Source organism: Petaurus breviceps, unplaced genomic scaffold, assembly GCF_028583685.1.
Source record: "Petaurus breviceps papuanus isolate PSGF00001 unplaced genomic scaffold, PetGlider_PUasm1.0 90721, whole genome shotgun sequence".
NCBI classification, from domain to species: Eukaryota; Metazoa; Chordata; class Mammalia; order Diprotodontia; family Petauridae; genus Petaurus; species Petaurus breviceps.
In genome coordinates this window covers 2,583,095-2,606,985 of record NW_027187322.1, presented here as the reverse complement: position 1 = coordinate 2,606,985, position 23,891 = coordinate 2,583,095, and the positions used below count along the sequence as shown (strand labels likewise).

The window sequence follows — 23,891 nt, the reverse complement described above, 5'->3', positions numbered from 1 at the left end:
GGCCATCCAGTCTGGCTGTTCCCAGAGAAAGGGAGGCCATGCGTGGGGTTAGCACCGGAGCAAAGCCTATTATTCCCATTTCATAGAGGAGACTGAGGTGCCGAGCTTAAGGGTGTTACTCAAGGACAGCCAGACAGTGAGTATTAGAGGAGCTTTCTCTGTCCAATCTGTCTCCCAAGGTGGTTATGGGAAGGAATAAAACTTTTTCACCTCCACTCTCTTTCCTAATGGGAGTTGTTATCCAAGGCTTTCTCTGGGAAGGAGGAGGCAGCCCTCAGGTTGAGGGGTATGTCCCAAACATTCTCAGCACCTGCCCCCTCCCATGACCCCTCTCAACTCCTCGTCCACAAATTGACCTCAGACTTTCTGAAGTGTAGTTCTGGCTCCAGTCTGGACAGAGGGAGGCTGCTAGGGACTGGAAAGGACACTCGGTTAACGGGCTGAGGACCTGGATTGGAATCAGGCTTGTCATTGCCAGGCCTCAGTTTCCTTGGCTGTAAAATGGGGGTAGGGTTACAGTAGATACCCTCTCAGAAGCCTCCATGATTTCTTGGGACAATTAACTTGGTCACTGAATGAGTCATTCACGTTGTTGAATACTCATTCAGGAAACATATTAAACGCCAACTGTGTACAGAGCCTGCATTTGGTCTGGGGAGCTGGCCAGATGACCCAAGGTCCAGTCCATCAGGACTGCCCCCACATCACGCTGGCTGGGGCGGCCCTCACCCACCTGGGCTCTGCTCTGGGGTGTCTGAACCTCTGACCTGATCTGGGGAGCCCTTGTCTCCATCCCGATGTGAGAATTATTCTAAAGGAAAAGAGAATGATGGATTTGGGAGGCAACTAAAAGGCTAAACCCCATTTTACAGATGAGGAAACTGAGGCCTGGCGGGAGGCGATTTGCCCAAGGCAGTGGGCAGAGCTGCACATGGTAAGCTATTTAAGGGCCGTGACTTTGTGCAAAAGCAGGACAATATGGCCAGATCTGTCTTTGAGGACATCCTGGGTCAGCCTGACATTTCATTAAAAATATAGACTGTTAGACTTGGAGAGACTTAGGAAAGTGGAATTTCAGAGTACACACAACACAGACTGTCAGAGTATAGAGAGATGTTCGGGATCATCTGCTCTAAGCCCCCATCTACAAGTGGGGAAACTGAGGCCCTGAAAAGGCAAGTTCTCTGCCCCAAGTCCCCCCCTTCTGGGAGCCCCCGGGGGCCACATTGTTCTAAGCGCTGATGCCAAGTTGGGCACCCTCTTCTCTGCCTTCTCCTCAGCCTTGGGCCGAGTTCTTCACCTTGTTCCCTCAGGCCCATCATTTCACCACTGCCTTTGTCTCTCCAACATGGCCCTCAGCCCAGACAATAAAGAATCTGCCCGAAGGCCTTCCACCTGGATCTGCCAGCTCCCAAAACAGGGCCTCTCGGGGTGATAACATCGGCTTCCACCCAGCACTGTAACTACTCCTTAGCCTGTCTCCTCCTGGGCTGGCCCTTCTGTTTCTCAGGATCCCAATTTAATCTCTCCCAGATTCCCCTGACCACTCTGGCCACCCCACTGTCACTGCTTACCACAGATGCTAGGATGTGCTTAGCCCAAGAAAGGGTAGAGGACCCCAGGGTCGTATGGTGCCACCGAGGCCTCTCCCTTGCTGAGCCAGGTTGGCCCACTGGAATTTACCCAGAGCCTCCAGGTTGCTCTCTGGCCCCTTCCCCAATACCCACACACAGGAGGGCAGGGCTATCTGCGCCAGAGTAGAATCCACAGAGCCTGGCTTCCCTGCTGTGCCCCCAGCCCTGCTTAGGGCCCAAGGGATACTCTCCCAGATCCTTTATCTCAGTTTGTCTGGACAGATAAGCCACCTCTAGGAAGAGAGATGGGTGGGTTATGGCGAGCTGAGGTCAAAGGCTCCTCCCAGACTCAGGATCTTCCCACTATACCCAGGGGGGATACAGTCAGAGGACCTGGGTTCAAATCCCAGATCTTTCACTTCCTCCTCGTGTGACCCTGGGCAGCAGTAACAGTAGAGATGGGCTGTTAGCTCATTTATAGTTTCACAACAGCCCTGGGTGTGGGCAGGTACTTACATTATTACCCTCAGTTTATAGATGGGGAAACTGAGTCTGAAAGAGTGACCTGTCCAGGATCACACAGTTACTAGGTGTGAGAGCCCCGGGGCCAGGGTTGTCTCCTCTCTGTCACTGTGACCTCACTTCCTAATGAAAAGTTGGGCACAGAGCTGGCCTTTAATGTGGAATTGTTCACCTGGACTGTGACTGAGGGGTGGGGCCTGGAGAGAACCCAGCCTGGCCTCCTAGGCCCACTGCTGCCAGTGAGGCTGGGAGACTTGGGGGATGCAAGGAGGCAGCCTGGCCAGCAGAGAGCTGAGGTTCACCTTGGGGAGTCAGGAAATCTGAGCAGCCAGTCCTGCTTCTCTGACCCAGGCTCCTCCCCTGTACATCAGGGAGGTGGATGCCATGCCATGTTCTGAGGCCTCTCCCAGCTGCTACAGTCTCTGTTCTATGTTCTAAGGCTTCTCCCAGCTCTGCCATTCCACATTCTGTGTTCTACAGGAAGGCTGGTTTTGAAGTCAAGAAGACCCATGTTTGAGTTTTGCCTTTGGCACCCACTGGGAAGACTGTGAACAAGTAATTTCACTCCTCCGTGCTCTGGATAGCGCTCCGAGGCTCCAAATTGCAGAGAAGGTGTCTGTCAGAATAGGTAAAGGGCATCTGCTCCCCCAGAAGTTCCCAAACCAAGGAAAGTCCAGATCCCTGGTCCTAGGCCTGGCCAACGTTCCTTCCAGCTCTGACAGTCTGTTTCCATGGCAACCAGAAGCCACCTCCAAGTCTGGGCCCCATCTCTCTAGGCTGGATGCTGGATGCCCCAGAGGCAGCCTCGGGGCTGGATGCCTGGCTCCTGCCCAGGTCAGCCTCCTTTCTTTCACACTCTAAAGGCTAGACGAGTCCAGGGCTGCCCCTTAGCTGCTGGTGTTTTTCTCCCAGTCCCTGGAATTCCAGTGCCAGGAGAGCCATTGAAGGAGTCAGCTGCCAGAGCAGGGTGAGGCCTCCTTAACATTCACAGGGCCAAGGCCTCTTTAACAATGGGGCTTTTACGCAATCACCTGGGATCGCCCACTCTCTGGGCTGGGGTATTGTGTGTTGGCTCTGGGCAGGGCCTTAGAGCATGGAGCCCAGAAGGTCAGAGCCAGGAGAAGTCACCCTTGGCCCACAGAACAGGGAGTGCAGGAGCTGATTGGAATCTCAGACCTCCTTGGGCCCCAGGGCCTCCTGTGAGAGAAGAGGCAGCAGAAGTTAAGGGGAAGGCCTTGTAATGAGCTCCTGGCTGATTACTGCTCATTAAGAGAAAGATCCAAGTCCCCAGAGGGTCAGGACGGGACAGGCAAGGGAAAAGAAGGCAGGGCCAGGCTGGGATCTTCCTGCTAGAGAGGATGCAGCCATGAGGAGATGGGAGGAATAAGAAGCCAGCCTCTCAGAGAGGCCCCAGCAAGACCGGAGAGCAAGAGATAGGGTGGGGGAAGCAGAGAGTGGAGGGCCCGCGGGGGCACGGGGGAAGCAGAGAGTGGAGGGCCCGCGGGGGCACCAGGGAAGCCTGGCCAGTCCCCGCTCCTCATCTGCAAAGGTGGGGCTTGGCAGAGATCTCCGAGGCCCCTCCCAGGTCTGAGGCATTCCAGGCTCTCTGTTCTGAGACTGTTCTAGGACAGACATTCCAGGTCATCTGTTCTAAGGTCCCTGGCAGCACCAGCATCCCATGTTCTGTGTTCTAAGGTCCCTTCTAGCTCCAACATTCCATATTCTAAGGTTCCTTCCAGATCCAACATCCCATGATCTGTGTTCTGTGATTGACCCCTTGTAGCTCAGACATCCTGTGTTCTAAAGTTCTGTGATTCTATGGAAGAGGAGTCAGAGTCTCAGGTGCAGACACATTCAGTGCATGATCCTGGAACTGGGCAGTAGAACAGATGAAGTGACTAGAACAGGGTCTGTCTGCCCCAGGAGGAGGAGACAAGCCCAAGCTCTCTGCGGTTCTGGGAGGAAATCCCAGGACCAGGGATGATGGAGGAGGCAGGGGACAGACAGGGAGACCCAGAGCTGCCCAGATGGTTGAGGCTGTTTTCCATGTCTCCAGAATGAAACATTTAGGACAAGGAGCCTGAAACTTTCACATCCTCTTGCGGTGAAGGACTGGCCCAAGGTAACACGGCTGGCAGGAGACCAAGGTAGCATTTAAGGCCAGCTCCTCTGACTCCTAGGCCATGCCAGCTTGCCCTCTGCCCTGCTTCCTCCCATACATAGTGTGGTGGATAGTGGGCCAACCTTGGAGTCAGGAGAACCTGGGTTCAGTTCTGACACACCCTGGCTGACAAATGGCCCTAGACCAGCAACTCTAGGAAGATGCAGTTGCAGATGAATAGATGAGCTGCATCGACAGAGGGAGTTTTCACACCAGAAGATCCCCTCTTGTGGCCCATTGTGTTGTGAGGGTAGCCTCCTCCTCTCAAAGGCACAGACTTCCCACTGTCTGGCAGAGTCCACCAAGTTGGAAGTCTTGGAGGAAGGGCCTTGGGCGACACATCCATCCTCTCTCTTCCTCCCCCCTGCCCCAAACTCTGGGGAGGATGCTCCTTGACTCTTCTTTCTCCAGGCATCCTGCGCAGAATGACACTCCCCACGTCACCACTCCCTGGCCCAAACTCCTGCCCTGGGCCCAGGAGAAGCTTCTCAGGGGGACTGAAAGGCCTTCACACTCCTGACCCTGCCCGCCTGCCTTCCCTTCACAACTTTCCACTGGAGCCCAACCGACTTTCTTGGGGTTCCCTGGCCCCACCCCTGGACCCTTTGGCCCATCTAGCTTCCATCTTGCCATCCCAGCCCTCTCCTCCCCTGCAAGGCCCAGGTCTCACTGCTACCCACCACTCTGTCCCTAGCCATTGTCCTCTTGGGCCCTGGAAATCTGGCCAGGCTGCTCTGGCCACTGATGGTCCCCAGAGGTCTCCTGATCATCAAAGGCAAGAGCCCTCTCTTGGTCCTCCTCCTCCTCTTCCTCTTCTTCCTCCTCCTCTTCCTCTTCTTCCTCCTCCTCCTCCTCTTCTTCTTCCTCCTCCTCTTCCTTGGGCTTCCCAATGCTTGCCCTTAGCTTTCTTTTCTCTAGTCTCTGCCTCAATGATCCCACTCACTCCCATGGTTCCAACCGTCACCCGCCTCCATAGAGATGGCCCCTGAACCTCTCTCGTTGGTCCTTCCCTTCCTTTGGAGCCCCAGGCCCAGCCCTGTGGTTGTGCCATTCAGCCAGCAGTCTCAGCTACCCTCGCACACTTACTAGCCATGTGCCCACAGGCTGCGGAACTTTTATGAATCTAACTTAGCCTTGATGAACCTCAGTCTTCTCCTCTGTGAAATGGAGATCATTGTGCTTGTTAATTTACCACAGAGGGTCACTGTGATAGTAAAAAGCTGGCATTCATTAAGTGCCCACTAGTGCCAGGTGCTGTCCTAAATGCTTGGCAAATATTGTTTCATCGCACCTGTCTGGATTAACAGGCTCCTCCTTCTCTGACCCTCCTGCAAATTGCTGTCAAAACACTCCTGACTCTAGTGGGGTATAGAAATCCATTTCGTGGGGGTGGCTAGGTGGTGCAGTGAGTAGAGCACTGACCTTGGAGTCAGGAGGACCTGCAAATTTATTTAAAAAATTAGCCATGTGACCTTGGGCAAGTCACTTAACCCCAAATGTCCTACAAAGAGCAAAAAAAAAAAAAAAGAAATCCATCTTGCCCTACAAGAAAGTAAGGGGGAAGGGGGGAAAAAAGGGAATGGGGGTATATAAGAGAGGGCAGACTGGGGGAAGGGGTAATCAGTATGCTTGCCATCTTGGGATAGAGATGGGGAGAAAATCTGGCACTCAAAATCTTGTAGAATTCTGAAAAAAAAATGCTCCCGACTCCATCTAAGTCTCTGGACAGATCCCTCAGCCATTCTCTAGGGCTCCCTACTGCCCACCCAGCTTCTCTGGTGGTCTGCAAAGTCCACTCCCAGCTAGCCCCACCCAGCCTCTCCAGCCTGATCTCAGCCAGGCTGCCTCCACTGCCCATTCCGCCCTTCTGCCAAGCTAGCCTCCTCACTGTTCCCGGAATGTGCCATCCACCTCTCACCTCCAAGCCTTTACCAACACTGTGCTCTCTGCCTAGAAGGCTGAATTCCTACTCATTTGTCAAAGTCCAACTCAAATGTCACCTCCTTCAGGAAGCCTCCCCTATTGTCACCACCAACTTCTCTGCCCCTTCCTAAGGCACTGATCACATGATATGGGGCTGCTTGGGTCTGTGCCAGACTGCATAGAGGCTCCATCATGTCGGGCTTAACTAACTTTTGCATCTATCCCCATGGCCAAGCACCCAGACTTGCACAGACAAGGTGCTTAATAATTACTGGGTGTATAAACTGAATGAGAGGAAGTCACCAGTCTGGCAGACGTTCCCAGGCCGTCAGACTGGCCTCTCAGTCCCAGGTTCGGCCAAGGGGTGGCCTGGGGGTGGGGGTGGGGCCCTGGCTGGAGTTGCCTTTGTGTTCTGTGGGTCCATGGGTCGATGTTGCTGTGGCTCGAGACATTGGGCTTGCTACAAATTCGAGGAAAGAGGAACTGATACTTGGGGATGGTTCCCAATTCCTCCCTAGTCCTTCCAGCTCTCAGAATGCAAGTCACTGGGCTGCCAGACTAGAAGACATCTGGCTTCTTCTAATTTTCCAAATCACTTCCTGCCCTGTCCTAATTGGGCTTCTCTCTTTCCCATAGCCTTGGCCTTGGGAGGAGGGGTAGGTAAAGACAGGGCTGGTAAAAAGCCTCAAGCCATTCTAGGGGGCCGTTAATCCATAGGACCTGGATGGAAAGTCATTTGAAATTAGGCCCAAAAATCATGTAACCTGCTCAGACTCTTCAACTCAGACACTGTAAGGCCAGGCAGATGCCCCAAAGAGTCAAGGACAGGAAGAAAGGCCCCACAAACACCCAGATATTCAGAGCATCACTTTGGGATTCAGAGACCTGGGAACCAAGTAGATATGGACTGGAAGGGGATGGTTAAATAGGTGTGGGACAGGAATGGAACAGGCTAGAAGATATGATGACCAGGAAGAGCTCAGGGAGGCATGGGAAGATTTCTATGAACCGATGCAGGGTGAAGTGATTAGAACCAGAAAAACTTTGTACATGGCGATTAGGACAGTGTCGATGGAAAAAATAAAAGCGTCAAATGCACCAATGATAATAAGGGAGTTTGGCTGGGAGGTAATGGGAAGATCTGGAGAAAATGTGCCTCCTTCCCTTCGTCGCACAGGTGGGAGCCTATGGGTATGGAACACTGCATAGACAGTCAGAATCAGTCTTGCCTCCTCACGGAGGAGGGAGGAGAGGAAGGGAGGGAGAGAATTTGGAACTTATAAGTTTAAAGAACAAATGTTAAAATTTTTTTTACATGTAACTGGAAAAATAAAATATAAAAATTCTTCCTCCCCCCAAAAAGATATTTTAGAGTCTCATGTCCAAAAAATGCTCTCTAGTGATAGATTTGGAATAAAAACTGGCCTCATATACCAGCTTTGCCAATAATGAACTGTGTGACTCTCAAAAAGTTCCTTCACCTCCCTGGACTTCAGTTTCCTCACATGTAAAATAAGGTTGTTCTTTATGACCCTTTGTGACCCCACTCGGTTTGCCATTTCCTTCTCCAGGTTATCTGACAAATTAGGAAACTTGAGGCAAACAGGGTGAAGTGACTTGCCAGGGTCACACAGCTGGTCAGTGTCTGAGACCAGATTTGAATTCAGGAAGATGAGTCTTCCTGATTCCAGGCCTGGCGCTCTGTGCCCTACATGACCTCCTGGCTGCCCCTGTAAAATGAGGAGCTTTGCTTCAGTGACCCCTGTGGCCCTTTTCCAGCCCCAAGTCTAGAAGCCTATGGCCTTTCTCTTTCTTTCAGGACAAGTTCATATGCCACCTCCCCCATGAAGCCTTCCTTGATCTCCCCAGCCTGCCTGCTTTCCTCAGACATTCCTAGAGAGACTCCATCCTAGCTCCTTGTAGAATACTCTGTGCCCTATTTTATTCCAAGTGACCCCCTCCCTTCATGAACTCTACACTGTCCCAATGAAACTGGGCCAGTCCAGCAAAGGGGTTACATGTTTGGCAAGGGGCTTTGAAAAGAGCTGTCTTCTCCAAGGCGAACCTTGCCTTTCCTGATAGAATGCTGGGCCTTGGAAGAGAATACAACCCCTTCCTCTTACAGAAAAAGGAGCTGGGCAGGGGGTGAAGGGGCAAGGGGGTGAGGAAGTGAGGGGGAGAGGGGGCAGGGGGCGAGGGCCTCCTCCAAGGCTACACGGCAGGAGAGGGGCAGAAATGCTCAGCCCTCGAACCCAGCTCTTCCTCTTCCCTCTGCTACAGTAAGCTTGGGGCTCCCTCCCTGAAACCAGAAAATGAGCTGTGTGAGTAACTCCAGACATGGGTGAGTCACCCAAAGCAGCTTTTGGATGTGGGGAGAGGGCCGACTCCCCAAAGCAACTCCTAGGGGCTACTTTCGTGGGCCAAAGGCTTCTACAAACCAGATAATCAGCCCTGACTTTTCCTTACATCCAGATTCCCAGGCATTGGGTCGACTTAAATCGAGGACCCCTGGCTTGCTTTGCTCTTTCCCTACCAGGCTCCCCCTTGCCCTTCACTCTCCTGTTGACCAGGCCCAATTTCCATTCAGTGGGAAGTCCCCATCTGTGTCAGGCTCAGCTTGGAGGCACCTAAGTCAGCCCCCTGCCCTTCCTTCCTCTGCACTCACAAGTTCTGATTCTGGGCCTGGCCTGACCCCCCCTCCACGCCTCCATGGCCTCGAAGGCTCCTCCTAACATCTCCCTCTTCAACAAAGTGGTTCTTCCCACGTGGTGATTCCCACTTCTCCAGGGCTCCACACCCCACGATGTCTGACCATACCCTGCAAGCTCCCAGAGTGGGGAATCTCAGGGCTATGAGGGCTGGGGGACACAGAATGCAAAATCAACCTCAGGAAACAGATGCTGTTGACTGGAATGTCAGAGCTAGGGAGGGGAGGGGCTCAGAACAGGGAATGGCAGAGCTGGGGGACACCTTAGAGCACTGAACAGTGCTCCAGGCCCACTTGGGAAAGTCCCTGGGACAGAGTAGCTTCATAGATGTTAGTTAACTGAAAGAACATGGAATATCAGAGGTAAGAAGGATGTTAGCACACAAGATGTAGCTGGAAGAGATCTTAGAACATGGAATGTCAGATCTTAGAGCAGAGAACATGGAATGTCAGGAGGGGACTTAGAACATGGAGTGTTGGAACTGGGAGGACCTTAGAACATAGGACATATAATTCCCAAACTAGAAGGGGTCATAGAGCATGGAATGTCAGAATCAGGGCAGATTTTAGAGAAGAAAATATGGAATGTCAGAGCTGGGAAGATCCTTAGATCAGAGAACAGAGAATGTCAGGGCTGGGAGGGCCCTTAGAACATGGAATGTCAGGGTTGGGAGGGCCCTTAGAACAGAGAACAGAGAATGTCAGGGCTGGGAGGGCCCTTAGAACATGGAATGTCAGGGCTGGGAGGGGCCTCAGACTATGAAATTCCAGATCTGTTGTCCAAGTGGAACAATGAGGTCCTAGAGAAGGGAACTCACTTGCTACAAGTCGCCACAATTCTAGGTCCTTAGGCCTCTGTCAGCTCTGATATGCCCTATTCTAAGAGTCATTTGGGGCATTACTACTATTTGAGGAATCCCCGGGATGACTGCCACATTTCACACCCATCACCTATTAGAGGAAAATTTATTCAGTGTGACTACCAGCCAGCACTGTGCTAATTCCTCAGGGGACAAAAAGAGGTAAAAGACCATCCCTGGCCTCAAGGAGCTCACAGTCACCAGTGATGGCCTTGTTTTAAATCCCTACCTGAAGCCCTGTCACTGTGATTGGCTCAAAGCAAAGTGTCAGGATCCCAGGATCTCTGCACTGGATGAGACCTGAGATCACACCAGACCACACAGCCAGCAAACCATCCAGCCTTTGCTTGAGGCTGTGAAGCAATCTGATATGGTGGGTTTGGAGGACCTGAGTTCAAATCTTGTCACCTAGGTCACCCTGGGCAAATCATTTCTCTCCCGGCCTTGGTTCTATGGTCTCCAATGAGAGGGGACTGCCTCCTTCCAAGGTGACTTACTCCACTTCTGAAGGACTCTTCTGAAACTTGATCTCCCTAATCCTCAATTGCTCTGGAGAGTTTCCTCGGCCAAACCTAACTCTGTCTCGTTCCCACTGACTTCTCTGCTGCCAGCTCTCCGAGCCTGCTCTTTGCTGGGTGTTCTAGCCTCTGGGCCTATAACCCATCCTCGTGGCCATCTTGGTCTATCTCTTCCAGATGTCCTTTAGTTCTGGCCAGACCCTCTGCGGCCCTGCAGCCAAGGGTTTACAAGGGCAGAGGGGGGAGAGCAGCCCCTTCCCTAGTCTCAGACACTATCTCTCCTAATTCCTCCAGGGATTACAGTTGAGTTCTTGGCTTCCACATCCTGGGCTGATGCACACTGACCTTGAGGGCCACAAAACCTCTGGAACTTTTTCCCCTGGGAACTTTAGATTATAAACTCCTTGAGGGCAGGGCTCTTGTCTCATCTAAGCTTTCTACTGCCCCTGCTCCTCAAAAATAGTGCCTGGCACTGGGTGCCAGTCTGCCAGAGGCATGCTTTCAGAAATGTTGACTTTCCTGCTGAATTGTCCTTTCCTCTGAAGAGGCAGGCCCTTAAAAATTAACTTCCTGAAGAACTGTCCCCTCAGGATAACCTTAGAATACAACAGTGAGAGAGGTGGGTGCAAGGAGCTTATCATACCTCATCACTTTACAGGTGAAGAAACTGAGACCCTGAAGGCGGTGGTAAGACCCTAGGGCCTAGGTTTCCCAGCCCCAAGCCTGGGGCTTGCCTCCTCTGTACACCCCTTGGGATGGCAATCTTCCCCCCTCCTCGCCAAATCACAGGGCCTCCAAGTAGGAAGGGAAGACCCTCAGAAGACGTCTGGCCCCACCTGTCCCTGAACCAGAGTCCCTCTGCAACATCCCAGATGAAGGTGTCTCCTTGAATACCTCCAGTGAGGTGGTGCCCACTCTCTCCCTGGGCAACTGATCCTTTCTAGGATGGCTCTGAAATCACCAGGATGGCTTCTCATGCCATTCCTTGTTCTGGTCCTGCCCTCGGGGGGCAAACAGAACCAGGCAGGCCCTTGTCTATATATTGTCTATGTCCTCTCTTTGTCCTGGTGGCCGCATCTCACAGCAGACCCACCCTGAGCAGGCCATCTGCTAGGATGCTGGTCCTCTCTGACAGTCTGAGAGCTCTCAAACTCTGACGTCTGACTCTAAATTCAGAAGTCCTGGGTTCAAATCCCTAATCTTACAACCTCGGCAAGTCACTTGTTGGACTAGGCAGTCTCCAAGTGCCTTCTGGCTGGAGTTCTAAGTGAGCCATGGTCTATATATCCACATAAGCAAACAGACAGATACACACATAGAGACAAATATAGAAATACATGGATGCTTCACGTCCCACCCTCTCTGAGCCTTGCCCCTTCCCAGCCCAACTCACCGAGGGCCCTGCGGCCCCTGGGTCGGTGTCATCCACGGAGAAGGAAGAGCTGCTCCGAAGCCTTGAACGCCTCTTCTTCAGCAAGTCAGCATCCCGAATGTGGGAGAAGGAGCCATGGGCCCGAGGAGGGGGGATGGGCCCCATGCCGGCCTCCCCGTTCAGTGAGGGCCGCCTCAGTCTGACTGCACCAGGCCCTGACCCATTGGTCAGCCCATCCGCTGGGGAAGGTGTCCTGGTCCTGACTGCGGGACCTTCAGCCCTGGCTCTGGCGTCCTGCGAGCCTTTGGTCTCCTGGCTCCCAGCGTCCTTCAGGGCAAGAGGGGCCCCCATCCCGGAGTCCTTGGTGTCCCCATTAGACTCCTGTCCTGAGCTCTTTGGGGTTGTTCCGGCCCCTGGGCTCTCGATTAGGAGGCTGTTTTTACCCTCCTCCTCCCCCAGCTGCCTCCCAGAAGATTTTGTGGGATCCTTTGAGGGACCTGGGCGGGCATCATCCCTGCCATCCATCTCAGCCCCACCAGCTGGTGCTGAGGCTTCGCCTCTGGCTTCCCTGGCAGGGGCAGCCCCTGCCACGTCCCCGCCACACTCACGAAGGCGCTGGGCCAGATGGCTGGAGCCCAGGGTCTCAGGCAGCTCGGGCTCAAGGCCGCACACCCTGTAGGTGCTGGCCCGGCCACCACCCTCCACCTGGACCAGCTGCAGCTCCTGGCCTGTGCAGAAGGCCCGGATCTGACACAGGTAAGTCATCACAATCAGCTTGTCAGGGACGGCCAGCAGCACCATGTCTGCAGGCTCCAGCAGCCGCGAGACACCCAGGGCTGCAAAGCCGTCGAAAGCCTGGGGGAGCCAAGGACATGGGCAGTAAGCAAGGCCTGATCCCTAGCCCGCCAGCCGCCACCAGGGCAGTTCCCGCCCCGTCTCCAACAACAGCCCCCAAAACATCCTGGTGACCAGAAATGGGGATTTTTTTCCCCCAAAACCACCATCCAGGGGATTTCTGGTGCCACAGAAACTCCCCTAGCAAAAAGGCCCTAGATGCTAACACCATGTCCTTAGGACAGGGGGCTGTGGCAGAACAGTGGGGAGAGTGTTGGATTTGGAACAAGGACTCTGGGCTCTGACCTCAGGCAAGGGCTCTCCCTGGGCCTCAGTTTCCTCATCTGCAGAATGAGTCCTGCTCTAATTTTGGCCATCTCCCTCATTTCAGAGGTGACAAAAACAAGGCTTTGGGGAGTGAAGGGATTTGTCCACAATCACCCCGGTAACAAGTGGCCAAGGAAGGATTTGAACCTGGGTCCCCTGGCTCTGAATCCAGGGCTCTCTTCCCTGGACAATACTGCTCCCCTCCCCCATCACACACACCTGTTTGTTGTTCTGCTTGATGTTCTGGGGGTCCAGCGCTGTGAAGTCACTGCAAGGCCAGAAAGCCAAGCTCAGTGTCAGACTCCTCAGCCTACCTGCTCTCCCCCACCCTCTCCCTTCCCCAGCCCCAGCACAAGCACAGGGTCACTTATGGCCCCTGACAAGCCTTCCCCAGGTGGTCCCTCTGAGAGACGCTGTGTAAAGGGCAGAAAGGTCTAACCCCATTTTACAGATGAGGAGACTGAGGTCCAGAGGTAGAGGGTATGTGCCCATTATCGTGCAGTGTCTGAGCTCTTGTCCACTTGCCAGCAGTGCCCCCCAGGCCTGCCCTCCTGCCCCTCTGGGTGCCCAGACTCTCACATCTTATCTGGATGGAAATAGTGCAGAATAGCACAGAAAGCCAGCCCATTGCGCCACGACGTGGTGAAGTTGGTGACACGGACGCCGGGGTAACCTGCAGTGACCTCCTGGCACCATTCAAGCAGGGACTGGCTGGAGCTGACCTGGGCGTGCGGAGGGAGAGAGAGAGAAGGCACCTCAGGGCTGAAAAGTGGGAGAGGCCAGGGCGCCAGCCCCTGATTTGGGACCCCCACCCTGCCACAGAGAAGAACGTTCCACACTGGCCCCTCCTGCCAGCTGGCCCCAGCCCTGGGGGTTCCTGCTGCTCCGCCAGGCAAGGGCTGCCGCTAACCTCTGGTGAACATCGTTTTCCCCCAGGCAGGAACACGGGCACCGCCCGTCCTTCACTGTCGCCAAGCACTGGGCCCTCAGTCACCAGCACAGATGTGCCAGACAGAAAGGCATCAGGGAAGCTCACCCGAGAGGCTGCCCCCCCGCCCAGTCAGTGGCAGAGGCCACCCAGTGTCCCGGTGCCAGGCTCCCTATCCATGCCATGCTGGTCTGCACTGGGGAGGACCAAGAGGGGCAGAGGTAAGACCTCAAAGTCTGAGGAAGACCCTTTGCTGCCCTGCTTCTCTGGCAAGCTCAGACCTGGAGGAAGGGGCAGCATGCCAGAGGCGGCCCCCACCCACTCCATGCATGAGTCATTCTGTCCAGTTAGCTCAGCTTTTGCCCCAAACATCCTGATCTCAGGGGGTTAGTGAAAAAGCAGCAGGCCAGCAGGGCTCATGGGGGCCACTGTCCCTACCTTGGTGCCCAGGGGAGGCTCCGGGCCTCCCCCCCAGCCCTGAGGCCTCCTGTCTTCTTCAGGCCATTCTTGGCTGGGGGGTGTTGGTGTAGAAAAAACAGGACAGCCCTGGGCCTCCCCATCCTCTTGCACTGAGGCAGGGGCCACCCAGGGGAAGCTCGTGGCTGTGGCCATGGGGACATCTTCCCCAGCCCCCCCAGCTGGGGCTGGACTCGGCTGCTGGATAGACCCCTCAGATTCTGGCTCTGCTTCTGACTCCTCCCCCAAACCCAAGAGTGCCCGCCCAGTCACCTCCCCAGCTGATGCCACCTTTCTAGACATCAAAATCCCAGCCTTCATCTCCTCCGTCCCCAAGATCCCAGCCTTCATCTCCTCGGCCCCCAAGATCCCAGCCTTCATCTCCTCCGTCCCCAAGATCCCAGCCTTCATCTCCTCAGCCCCCAAGATCTCAGCCTCCGTCTCCTCAGCCCCCAAGATCCCAGCCTTCATCTCCTCAGCCCCCAAGATCTCAGCCTCTGTCTCCTCAGCCCCCAAGATCCCAGCCTTCATCTCCTCAGCCCCCAAGATCTCAGCCTTCATCTCCTCAGCCCCCAAGATCTCAGCCTCTGTCTCCTCAGCCCCCAAGATCTCAGCCTTCATCTCCTCAGCCCCCAAGATCTCAGCCTCTGTCTCCTCAGCCCCCAAGATCCCTGCCTTCGTCTCCTCAGCCCCCAAGATCTCAACCTCTGTCTCCTCAGCCCCCAAGATCCCAGCCTTCGTCTCCTCAGCCCCCAAGATATCAGCCTCTGTCTCCTCAGCTCCCAAGATCTCAGCCTTCATCTCCTCAGCCCCCAAGATCCCGGCCTTCATCTCCTCAGTCCCCAAGATCTCAGGCTCTGTCTCCTCTGTCCCCAGAACCCCAGCTTCTGTCTCCTCTGTCCCCAGTACTCCAGATTCTATCTCCTTTGTCCCCTGTACCCCAGATTCTGTCTCCTCAGTCCCCAGTACCTCAGCTTCTGTCTCCTCAATCCCCAGTGTACCAGGTGCCAAAATCTCTGCTCCTGTCTCCTCAGTTGCCAACACCCCAATTTCTATAGCCTTAGTCCCCACTATCTCATGTGCCTGAACCCCAATTTCTGTCTCTTCGGTCTCTGACACTCCAGACTGTATTTCCTTCATCCCCAAACTCTCAGCTCCTCTCTCCCTATGCCCCAATATCCAAAACGCTGCCTCTCTGGTGCCAGCCCCCTCTTCCTTAATGCCCACTGCCTCAGAGCCTGTTCTGGGCCTCCCTCCTGCTCTGACCCCTCTCTCCTCCCTGCTGCTCAGCATTCCAGTGCCCATGTCATCAGTCCCTGTTGGCCCGGCCTCAGCCCCATGCACCCCTCTGTCTGTGCTCCCTGGATCAGCACCACTTTTGCTCACCTGGGCCATGGTGCCTTCAGCTCCCGTGGTAGGGACCCCCAGGCCCTCTGTCCCCTCTTGGCCCCTCTCCTCTGCTCTCCCACTGGCTTTCTCTTGCCCTGAAGCCATGCCCAAGGGAAGCTCCTCAGGGCCCCTGGTGGCCTCTGAGCCAGCCCCAGGCCCATCTCCATGGACTGGATTGGAGGCCTCTGGGCTCTCCTTCTGAGCTGGAGGATGCTGGACTAGACCCTGGGCTTCTGCAAGGCCAGAAGCCTGGGCTCTTGGCACGTTTACTGGCTCATCTGTTTCCCTAACCTCCAGCCCCTTGATCTCTTGGCCTGAAGTTGCTTCAAGGGGAACCTCATGAGGGGCTGCCCCTGACTGGGCTTCTCTCTGGGCCCCTCTGGGAGCCTCTGGCCTCCTCCCAGCCTTCTCTCTGGCATCTGCTGTCTCCTTGGCCTCTGGCCCTCTGGCCTGGGGCCCTGTCCCAGCCTCCTCTTCTCTGGCTTCAGCCCCCTCCCCAGTCCTTGTCCCGTGGCTTTGGATTTCCTCTACTCTTTGCCCCATCTCCTGGTTCTCAGTACTATCAGCTGCCTGCCCAGCCCGATCCCTCTCCCAGGCCCCCCCATCCTCCTGGGGGGAGACTCCTTCCTCTCCTCCTCCTCCTCCTCCTCCCCACTCCTGGAAGGCATCTCTGGCTTTGATGCGCCCCTGGCCTCTCTCTCCTTCTGTGACCCCTAGCTGACAGGCTCCCTCTCCTGTGAGTCCTGCCTGCTTCCCTGGGGGGTCCCCTGGGCCTCCTTCCTTGTTGGTTGGAGGGTTCGGGTGCAGGGGGACTGTGGCCACTCTCCTGAGCCGGGGGGCTGGAATGGGGGAATCCTCGAGGGGTTGCCATGGGGACCTGGGGGAGACAGAAGGGAACAAAGCTTCAGAGTCTATATGGGGGGGTGGGCCTCCCCACCCCCCACCCCAGGGCCCCATTCTTTTGGGCCCAGAATTTCCCACTTGAAACCAGTTGAGACACAGAGGAGGAAGCAGGGAGGGGCAAGGAAGGAGGGGCAAGAGAGCCTAGGGAGGGGGCTGGCGCCAAGGCCCAGCTAAGAGGGAAGTGATGTGGGGAAACTGCATTTCCTGGAAGAGGGGGAGGGGGTGAAGGAGCCCCAGGCCAGAGGCAGAGAGGACCCTGCCGCAGCCAAGGGGCACACAGCTGGGCCTTCAATTTGCTCATCTGTGAAATGGACTCCGAGGCCTCAGCCAGCTCCAAATGGATGCACCCCCCTCCCCCCATTCTTGGAGTCTGACTGCTTCCTCTTCAGAGCCCTCACCTCATGTCCTGCGTGGGTCCCTGGAGCGGCTGGGCCTCAGTGCCTGTCCTGCCCCCGGCTGCTTCCATCTCCTCCCTGGGCTGGCCCCCCGGGCTCAGCAGGCCTCGATGCCCCCTGCCCCCCTGGCCCCGGGAAGCCCTGAGAGGGGGCGCAGGGGCAGGGGCAGGGGCACTTACAGCAGCTGGGCTGGGCTCCTTGATGCCACCCTCCTCCAGCGGAGCCTGGGACAGCTGGGCCAGGGTAGCAGGGTGGGCAGAGGCCACTGCTGGCAAAGGGAGTGCCGGAATGAGGAGGGCAGCTCAGTCCCCCCATCCCCACCCCCCCCACACTCAGGTGGTGCCCCAGCTTCCCAGAGCAGCAACCGGGCCTCACCTCCCTTCCTGGAGACGGCCCTAGAGCCAGACCGCCCTCCTTCCTCCTCCTCACACACAGTGTTCAGCTCCCGGGATGAATCTGTGGGTGGCACAGGGGGTCAGAAACATGAGCTCCCCCCACTCCAGACCAGCCCCTCCACCCCAGCAGAGCTGAGCTCATACCTGAGAAATGCCCTGACCTCGGGGCTGCAGCCCGACCTACAGAGATAGAGCAGAGACCGAGAGAGAGCAGGGTAGAACCCGAGAGAGACAGACAGCAGTGAAAGATGGGGAAGAGCTGGGCCCAGCAACCCCGCATAGTGGGCTCCTCATGCCTAGGCCCCCATAAGGCTAGAAGGAGCAGCTCAGACCCAGCTGGGCCTTAGGGCCCTCTCCCAGGCCCCACCTGGCTGGGCAGGCCTGGCCCGGGCCTCGAGGACCCCCTGGCCCCCGGCATCCTCTTCATCACTCTCAGCAAAATCCTCCAGGTTCCCCACATCGCTGGGCTTCACACTCATCAGGCTGGCCAAGCTCTGCATGTCATCATCCCTGCGGGGCAGAGCTGGTCACTGGTCACTGCACCTTCCCTTCCTGTTCTGAAGCTGTTGAAAATGGGCCCATTGCCATGCACCCCCCCCCACCCTATGCCCAGTGGGCGCTCCCAACTTCCACTTTAATAATGCCATCAGCAGGCTTCCTGACAGTCCCTGATCGTTAGTGCTCCTCTGAAATTGTGCGTGTTGTGAACAGACTGGCTCCCCACTAGAAGGGAACTCTCAGAGGGCATTCTTGCTGAATTAAATTGAATTGAATTGAGATGGGAAAGGCATAAAGACATGGGAAAAGCACTCACGTGGCTCGGCCTTCCCGGACCAAGACCCCAGACAGAGTCAGGCTCAGCTCAGCATTCAGCACTTTCACTGATTTTGGCTTTAATTTCAATCTAAGGGGCACCTGGGATGGGACAGGCCCCGCATAGCGGGACAGGTCCACATCTGCAGTGGCCAGCACCTTGCGCTGCCCCTTGGACTCCTGGAAGAGAATGGATGGACTTGATGTCAGAGGCCTGAGTGTGCCCCGTGTGTGCCTGGGGAAGATGAAACTTCTACATTACCATTTACCTCCTCTGAAAATGATCCAAAGACTAACCAAAGCTGGTCAGAAGGCCACGGGGCAGTGTGTCTGGACCCTACCCCTGTCCAGCTTAGTGGGATGGGCAAGAGCTGGTGCCCAGCTGATAGAGCTCCCAAGATCCCAGACCTGACCCCCTCCCAGCCAGGTGTGATGGACACCAGAGAAGGGGATCCAGGAAACCTGGTGACCAGCTCCCTGACAGGAGGCTTTGGATTCAAGGCCTAGCTGTGTGACCTTGAGTCAGTCTTGTGGCCTCATGGGACTCATTCCCTTCATCTGCAAAGTGAAGGAGGGGATGAATCCTCTGAGGGCTGACTATGAGATGATGAACCTTCTTGGGCATCCTTTGTAAATCACTTTGCCTTCCAGAGCCTCAGTTTCCCCCTCTGTAAAATGAGGGTTGAATTAGATGGTTTCTGAGGTCCCTCCCAACCTCAATCTATGAGGGTCTGTGTTTAGTAACCTAGTAGAATGGAAACTCCCTGAGGGAGGGCAGGGACTCCTGTGTATATGTATGTAAATATAAACAGCCCACAGCAGCGTATCTCACACATAGCAGCCAACTAATTTAAATGATATACTACAAATACAATAATATAAAATACAAGTGTACGTGAATCCCGAAACTGCAGCTTCTCGCACTCACATTCTCGATGACGAATGCCCACTCCTTGGCTTCATACTGCTCCACATGGGGGTCCTGCAGGTGGTGAGGAGCAGAATGAGGGGGAAGGCTGGGGAGGGATGGGGGGAGGGGGCTGAGCCGAGGCTAGGCCACCACCCCAGGACCTCTCAGGGACTCAGTTTCCTCTTCTCTCACATGGGACACAAAGCCTGCCTCATCTCCCTGCCCACTCCCAGGGTGTCCTGGAGAGCCAGGGAGCATGACCTGGGTCAAGAGCACTTTGGAAGAAGGTGAGAGAGATGAGGAGGCAGAGACAGGGAAGAGGGGGCCTTCTGCCCGCGCCAGTCTGTTTGCCATGTGGCCCGCTCCACCCCAATACCGTGAGTCATCTCATTCTGCTGGGGAACCTTGAAGAATCTCAATTCTGGGCATCTGGAGAAGGAATGTACCTGCCTCCCCCCAGTACAGAGAAGGGAATGTTTTACTGGCTCTCAGATACAGGCCCTGGGATTGATTCTTTTGCAATATGTGTGTGTGTGTGTGTCTGTGTGTATGTGTGTCTGTGCTTATGTGTGTGTTGGTGTATGTATGTATGTGTTTGTGTATGTGTCTGTGTGTCTGTATGTGTGTGCATATGTGTCAGTGTGTGTATGTTTGTGTGTCTGTATGTGTCTGTGTGTGTGTCTGTGTCTGTATATGTCTGTGTGTGTCTGTATGTGTGTGTGTCTCTATTTTTGTTGTTGTTTTAGAAGATAGGGCTGGGGGCTAGGGGTTGAATGACAAGTAAAAAGAAATGATTTTTGTGAAAACAAGAGGAATCATTTAAGTCAGAGAGCAGAAGGGGCCAGAGTTCCCATCATGGCTCAGATTCGTGGGGAATGTGATCCTGGCTTTAACAGTTCTGTGCCTCAGTGTCCCTTTCTGTCAAATGAGGATAATTCCCACAGGAGAGGTAATGAACTGCTTCAGAATCCATAAAACCTCAGAGTGATCACCGCCATTGTTGTCACTGTAATTATCTGGGTCAAAGGTTTTATAAAACACAATTGTTGGATGTGATAGCAATGATGACAAGCAGAGAGGCGTGAAGACCCGCGTTCTCGTTCTGTGTCTGCCATGGGAGAGGTGATGCAGGCCCGGTCTCTCTGACACACAAGGGCAAAGGAAACCATATCTGCAAAGTGCTTAGCATGGCCGCTGGCACACAGTAGGGATTTAATAAATAGGAACCCAAGGCACTAAAGGAGTCCTCCCTCCCTCCCTTTCTTCCTTGGTGCAGGGAACTTCCCACCCTGCAGAAATCAGAGGTCTGAATTCCAAAAGAAGAATCAGGATTCTGTTTCTCCACTGGACCCTGAGCTCTGTTCAGCTTATTCAGTTCTGTGTCATCTTAGTCAAGGCTCTGTATACAGTAGGTGCTTCATAAATCCTTGTTGAGCTCAGTCAGGGTCATTGTTGCCTCCTGGATGCCCCCATCAGGCCTGAGTCAGACCTGTGACCATCTCCTGTTGGGCTTCCATGTTACTGCCTGCCTGGTGCCCTGAGGGGAGTGGCACAGGGATGGGGGCTCACCCGATACAGTGTCACAGAGATATCCACGTTCTCTGGCACCATCCACACCACCATGCCCCGGTAAGGGTTCTGGATCCCGGGCTGCCAGCTGTGGGCCTGTGGAAAGATTTCTGAGCCCCCTGAGCAGCTCTGCTCTCCCTTCCTAACCCTGCCTCTCCCCCCAGCTCTCAGGTCTCCCAGCCAAGCACCAAGAGGCAATTCGGACTCAGCATGTTTCACCCCTGGGTCTTGAGAGCCTTACCTTGGAGCAGATGCGTCGGTTCCTCCGAGTCCATACCACCACCAGCTTGTCTGGCTGCCTGTGGGCATAGACCAAGCAAATAGAAAGAAGGAGGGAGGCTTGGTGGGTCTGCCCTCCATGCCCTGCTTACCCTCCAGCCGCCACTGGAGGGAAGGGTCAGGCAGCTGGTTCCCTTATCTCAGGGCACAGTTGTAGGGTGGGGACTCTAGGGCAGGGTGGAGCATGGGGGCAGTAGGGCAGAGGGTGGAAAGAGAAGGGGGTGGAAGGGAGAGAGTTGGCAGAGAACAGGACAGACAGAGGCAGAAACCAGGTGGGGGCCCAGAGACATCCGCCGCACACAGAGACGTACAGAAAAGGAGAAAAGACCTGATTGGGCCTGGCCTTTCTCAGGCTCTGCTCAGATTCCTGGGGGAGAGGGAAGGGACTCCCTATTGGAGGAGAAGGAAAGAGAATTCTCTGCCCTGCCCCCTTACATTCATCCATTTGACAAACGTGGTGCCTACTGTGTTGAGGGAGCAGAAAGGCCAGGTTGGGACAAGAAACAGTCCCTGCCTTTGTGGCCTTTATGAGGTGGGGGTGGGGCAAGAATCAGGGAAGGAGGAGGTGACACCTGAGTTGTTAAGGATTCAGTAAGATGGAAAGGAAGTCACAGCCTGAGCAAAGACATAGAGGTGGGAAAATTGGGGACGTGCCATGTGTGTGTGTGTGTGTGTGAAGGCAGTTTGGCAAGAATGTCAAGTGTGTAAAAGGAGACAAAGCTGGAAGGTGGGGGGCCCCAGACTGGGGAGGGAGGGCCTTAAAGACCAAGAAGAGGTTTTTGAACCTAACTCGTCAGTGTAAAACTGAGGTTCTCATCATCTGAGAAAAGGCTTTTCAAAGGGAAGCAGCCTCTGTTTGGGGTGTTCTGTTGGGGGCAGGTGAAAGGGCCTGGGCAATGGTTGTCAGTCCTCGAAGGGTGGGGCTGGACTGACTCAGGCTGGGCCACTGCCAAGCAGGAACGGGTGACTCGACCAGCCACCTGATAGAAGCAGGTGCCGCTCTCTGCCTTTCAGCTCACTCAGAGCTGCTCTCAGCTCCATCACTGGCCGGAGGCTGGCATGCCTCTTCCCCCAGGGTCCCTAGCTAACACCACTCCTCCACATACACCCTCAGACAGGGATTATAGTGGTCTGTAGGGGCTATTACAGTGGGTTAGGTATGGAGCATATAGATGAACCCAAATCCAGAAAGGTCTGGAGCCTAGGTCTGAATCCTGCCTGTGTGACTGCAGAAATCTCTGCCCTTCTCATGGCCTCAGTTTCCTCACTTGTCAAATGAGAGGGTCAGATCAAGGTTCCTTCCAGCTCAGACATCCTCTGATCCTGTGACCTCTATTTAGGGCGGTTCCCCAGGGTTGGGACAGACCAGTGACTCCCAGCCTCAGCCTGATACCCCTAAGCTCTACTCCAGGAGCGCCAGGGACGCCTCCTGAGTCAATAATCCAGACTAACCCCTCAGATGGAGCCAGGGCTCTGCCCAGCCCCAGGGCCGCTCTGCTCCTCTCTTTCCCCAGCTCGGCCCTGGGCCTGGCCCTTGCTCAGCATCATTTCTACCTTATTCCCAGTATCCCTGCCCAGATGACAAATGAGAAAACTGGGGTTCAGAGAAGAGGTGACTCAGCTAGAATTATAGTCATTAGATGGTGGGGACTGGGACATTCTCAGGCCAGCTATCTCTGCCCTGCAAAGAGCAAGTCTCTTACTGTGAGTTAGCTCTCCATTGCCCTGCCCGCACTGCCCCCCGCCCCCCAATGTCCCCCTAGGCCCCTTCTACTCTGGAGCCTAATTTTAGCCCTCTGGAGGGGCAGGATGGGAAGAGAGGGTACCGGCAGCTGCAGCCCTAATCTGGCTCCGGAGGGGAAGCTGACACCCTGGCTGCCTAGGGTATATTTAGGGTATGACGAGGGGACAAGAAGCAGCTGGAGGGGGCTGGCTGCCAGGAAGCCACCTGGCTCTGCTTTGGGCTGGGTCACCCAGACCACAGGGTGAGAGGGCCCCCGTCAGAGATGGCACGGGGAGCTTGAGGCAGGCTGAGGCCTGCTCATGGAGCCCTGCCCGTTCCCTTCCCCTTGGAGGTCTGGCCCTCCTGCTCTCCCTTCTCTCCTCCTTTCCCCGGGGCCTTTCCCCTCGCTTTGGGCTCTGGGCTTCTGCTTCCTTTTTCCGCTTCTGCTCCCTCTGCTCCCTGGGATTCCAAGCTCTTCAGTCTCCTCCTCCTCTTCCTCCTCCCCCTCTCTAAAACTCCCTCCAGTCCCCTTTAAGCTTACAGTCTCCTCCTTCTCTTCCCTCATCTCCCTAAGGTCTCAGTTTCCCCTTTTAAGGGCATTTCAGAGAAATCTCTCAGCCTCATGACTCCCTGCCCTGCCAGGCATCTTTGTCCCATTTCTGCCCATTCCCTGCCTGGGGAAAGAGCTGGGAAAGGAGCTCTCTGTCCCATCCTCTGATCTTATTCTTGGCTACCCAACAACCCCCCCTTCATCCCAGACCCCCAGAGATTTGCCATTCCTGCTTCCTAACCGCACCCTGAACCAATCCCCATTCCTATCAAAGGGAAGGAGGGAGAGGGGGCTGGGTTTCTGGTGGCCAAAATGGTAGGAAGGGGCAAGAGGGTTGGGGCATGGCTTAAAAGTGAGGCAGAGTTCTGCAGAGTTCTGGGGGTTTTCACCTTTCCCCCAGACCCTCATTCTCAGGAGCAGGAGCAGGCTGGAGTCTGCCAATCCCTGGCTCCCCTCATCTGGAAGGCAGCTGGGGACATGCTAGACTGAATAGCCCTGTTCCCCATAAGGACCCCCCTTCAAATGTCCCCTTGCTCACATCTCTCTCCTGATGTGTAAGAACCCTCAAACTCTCCTTTGGGCCCCAATTTTGAGGAGGACCCAAACCTGATTGACAGACCCCTGGCTGGAAGGATGGACCCTCTTGTCAGGCAGGAGAATGTGAGAGACATTTCCCCCATACATACACTAAGGAGGGGAAAGGGAGAAGGGTGGGCTTCAGGAGAGGGCACAGTGTGAGAGCATCAAGGGGCTGGCGCATGGGGGCTGACCCAGGGGCAGGGG

General features: G+C 55.2%; 1 protein-coding gene across 5 annotated transcripts in view; it reads right to left on the bottom strand.

Annotated features, from left to right (window-relative positions):
* The window catches only part of EHBP1L1 (EH domain binding protein 1 like 1), a 32,350-nt gene that overhangs the window by 7,850 nt on the left and 609 nt on the right, over window positions 1-23,891 (bottom strand). Inside the window, exons 2-14 of one of the 5 annotated variants that reach the window (XM_069066341.1) lie at window positions 20,798-20,855; window positions 20,557-20,652; window positions 19,006-19,059; window positions 18,079-18,257; window positions 17,632-17,774; window positions 17,409-17,444; window positions 17,245-17,325; window positions 16,873-17,137; window positions 15,569-16,448; window positions 14,165-14,380; window positions 13,378-13,520; window positions 13,018-13,066; window positions 11,659-12,492 (exon numbers count right to left, since the gene is read on the bottom strand). In XM_069066341.1, the coding sequence (XP_068922442.1) occupies window positions 11,659-12,492; window positions 13,018-13,066; window positions 13,378-13,520; window positions 14,165-14,380; window positions 15,569-16,448; window positions 16,873-17,137; window positions 17,245-17,325; window positions 17,409-17,444; window positions 17,632-17,774; window positions 18,079-18,257; window positions 19,006-19,059; window positions 20,557-20,652; window positions 20,798-20,855 (3,034 nt within the window). The remainder of the gene's footprint in view (window positions 1-11,658; window positions 12,493-13,017; window positions 13,067-13,377; window positions 13,521-14,164; window positions 14,381-15,568; window positions 16,449-16,872; window positions 17,138-17,244; window positions 17,326-17,408; window positions 17,445-17,631; window positions 17,775-18,078; window positions 18,258-19,005; window positions 19,060-20,556; window positions 20,653-20,797; window positions 20,856-23,891) is intronic. The other 4 variants (XM_069066342.1, XM_069066343.1, XM_069066344.1 and 1 more) reach the window with 4 other exon arrangements.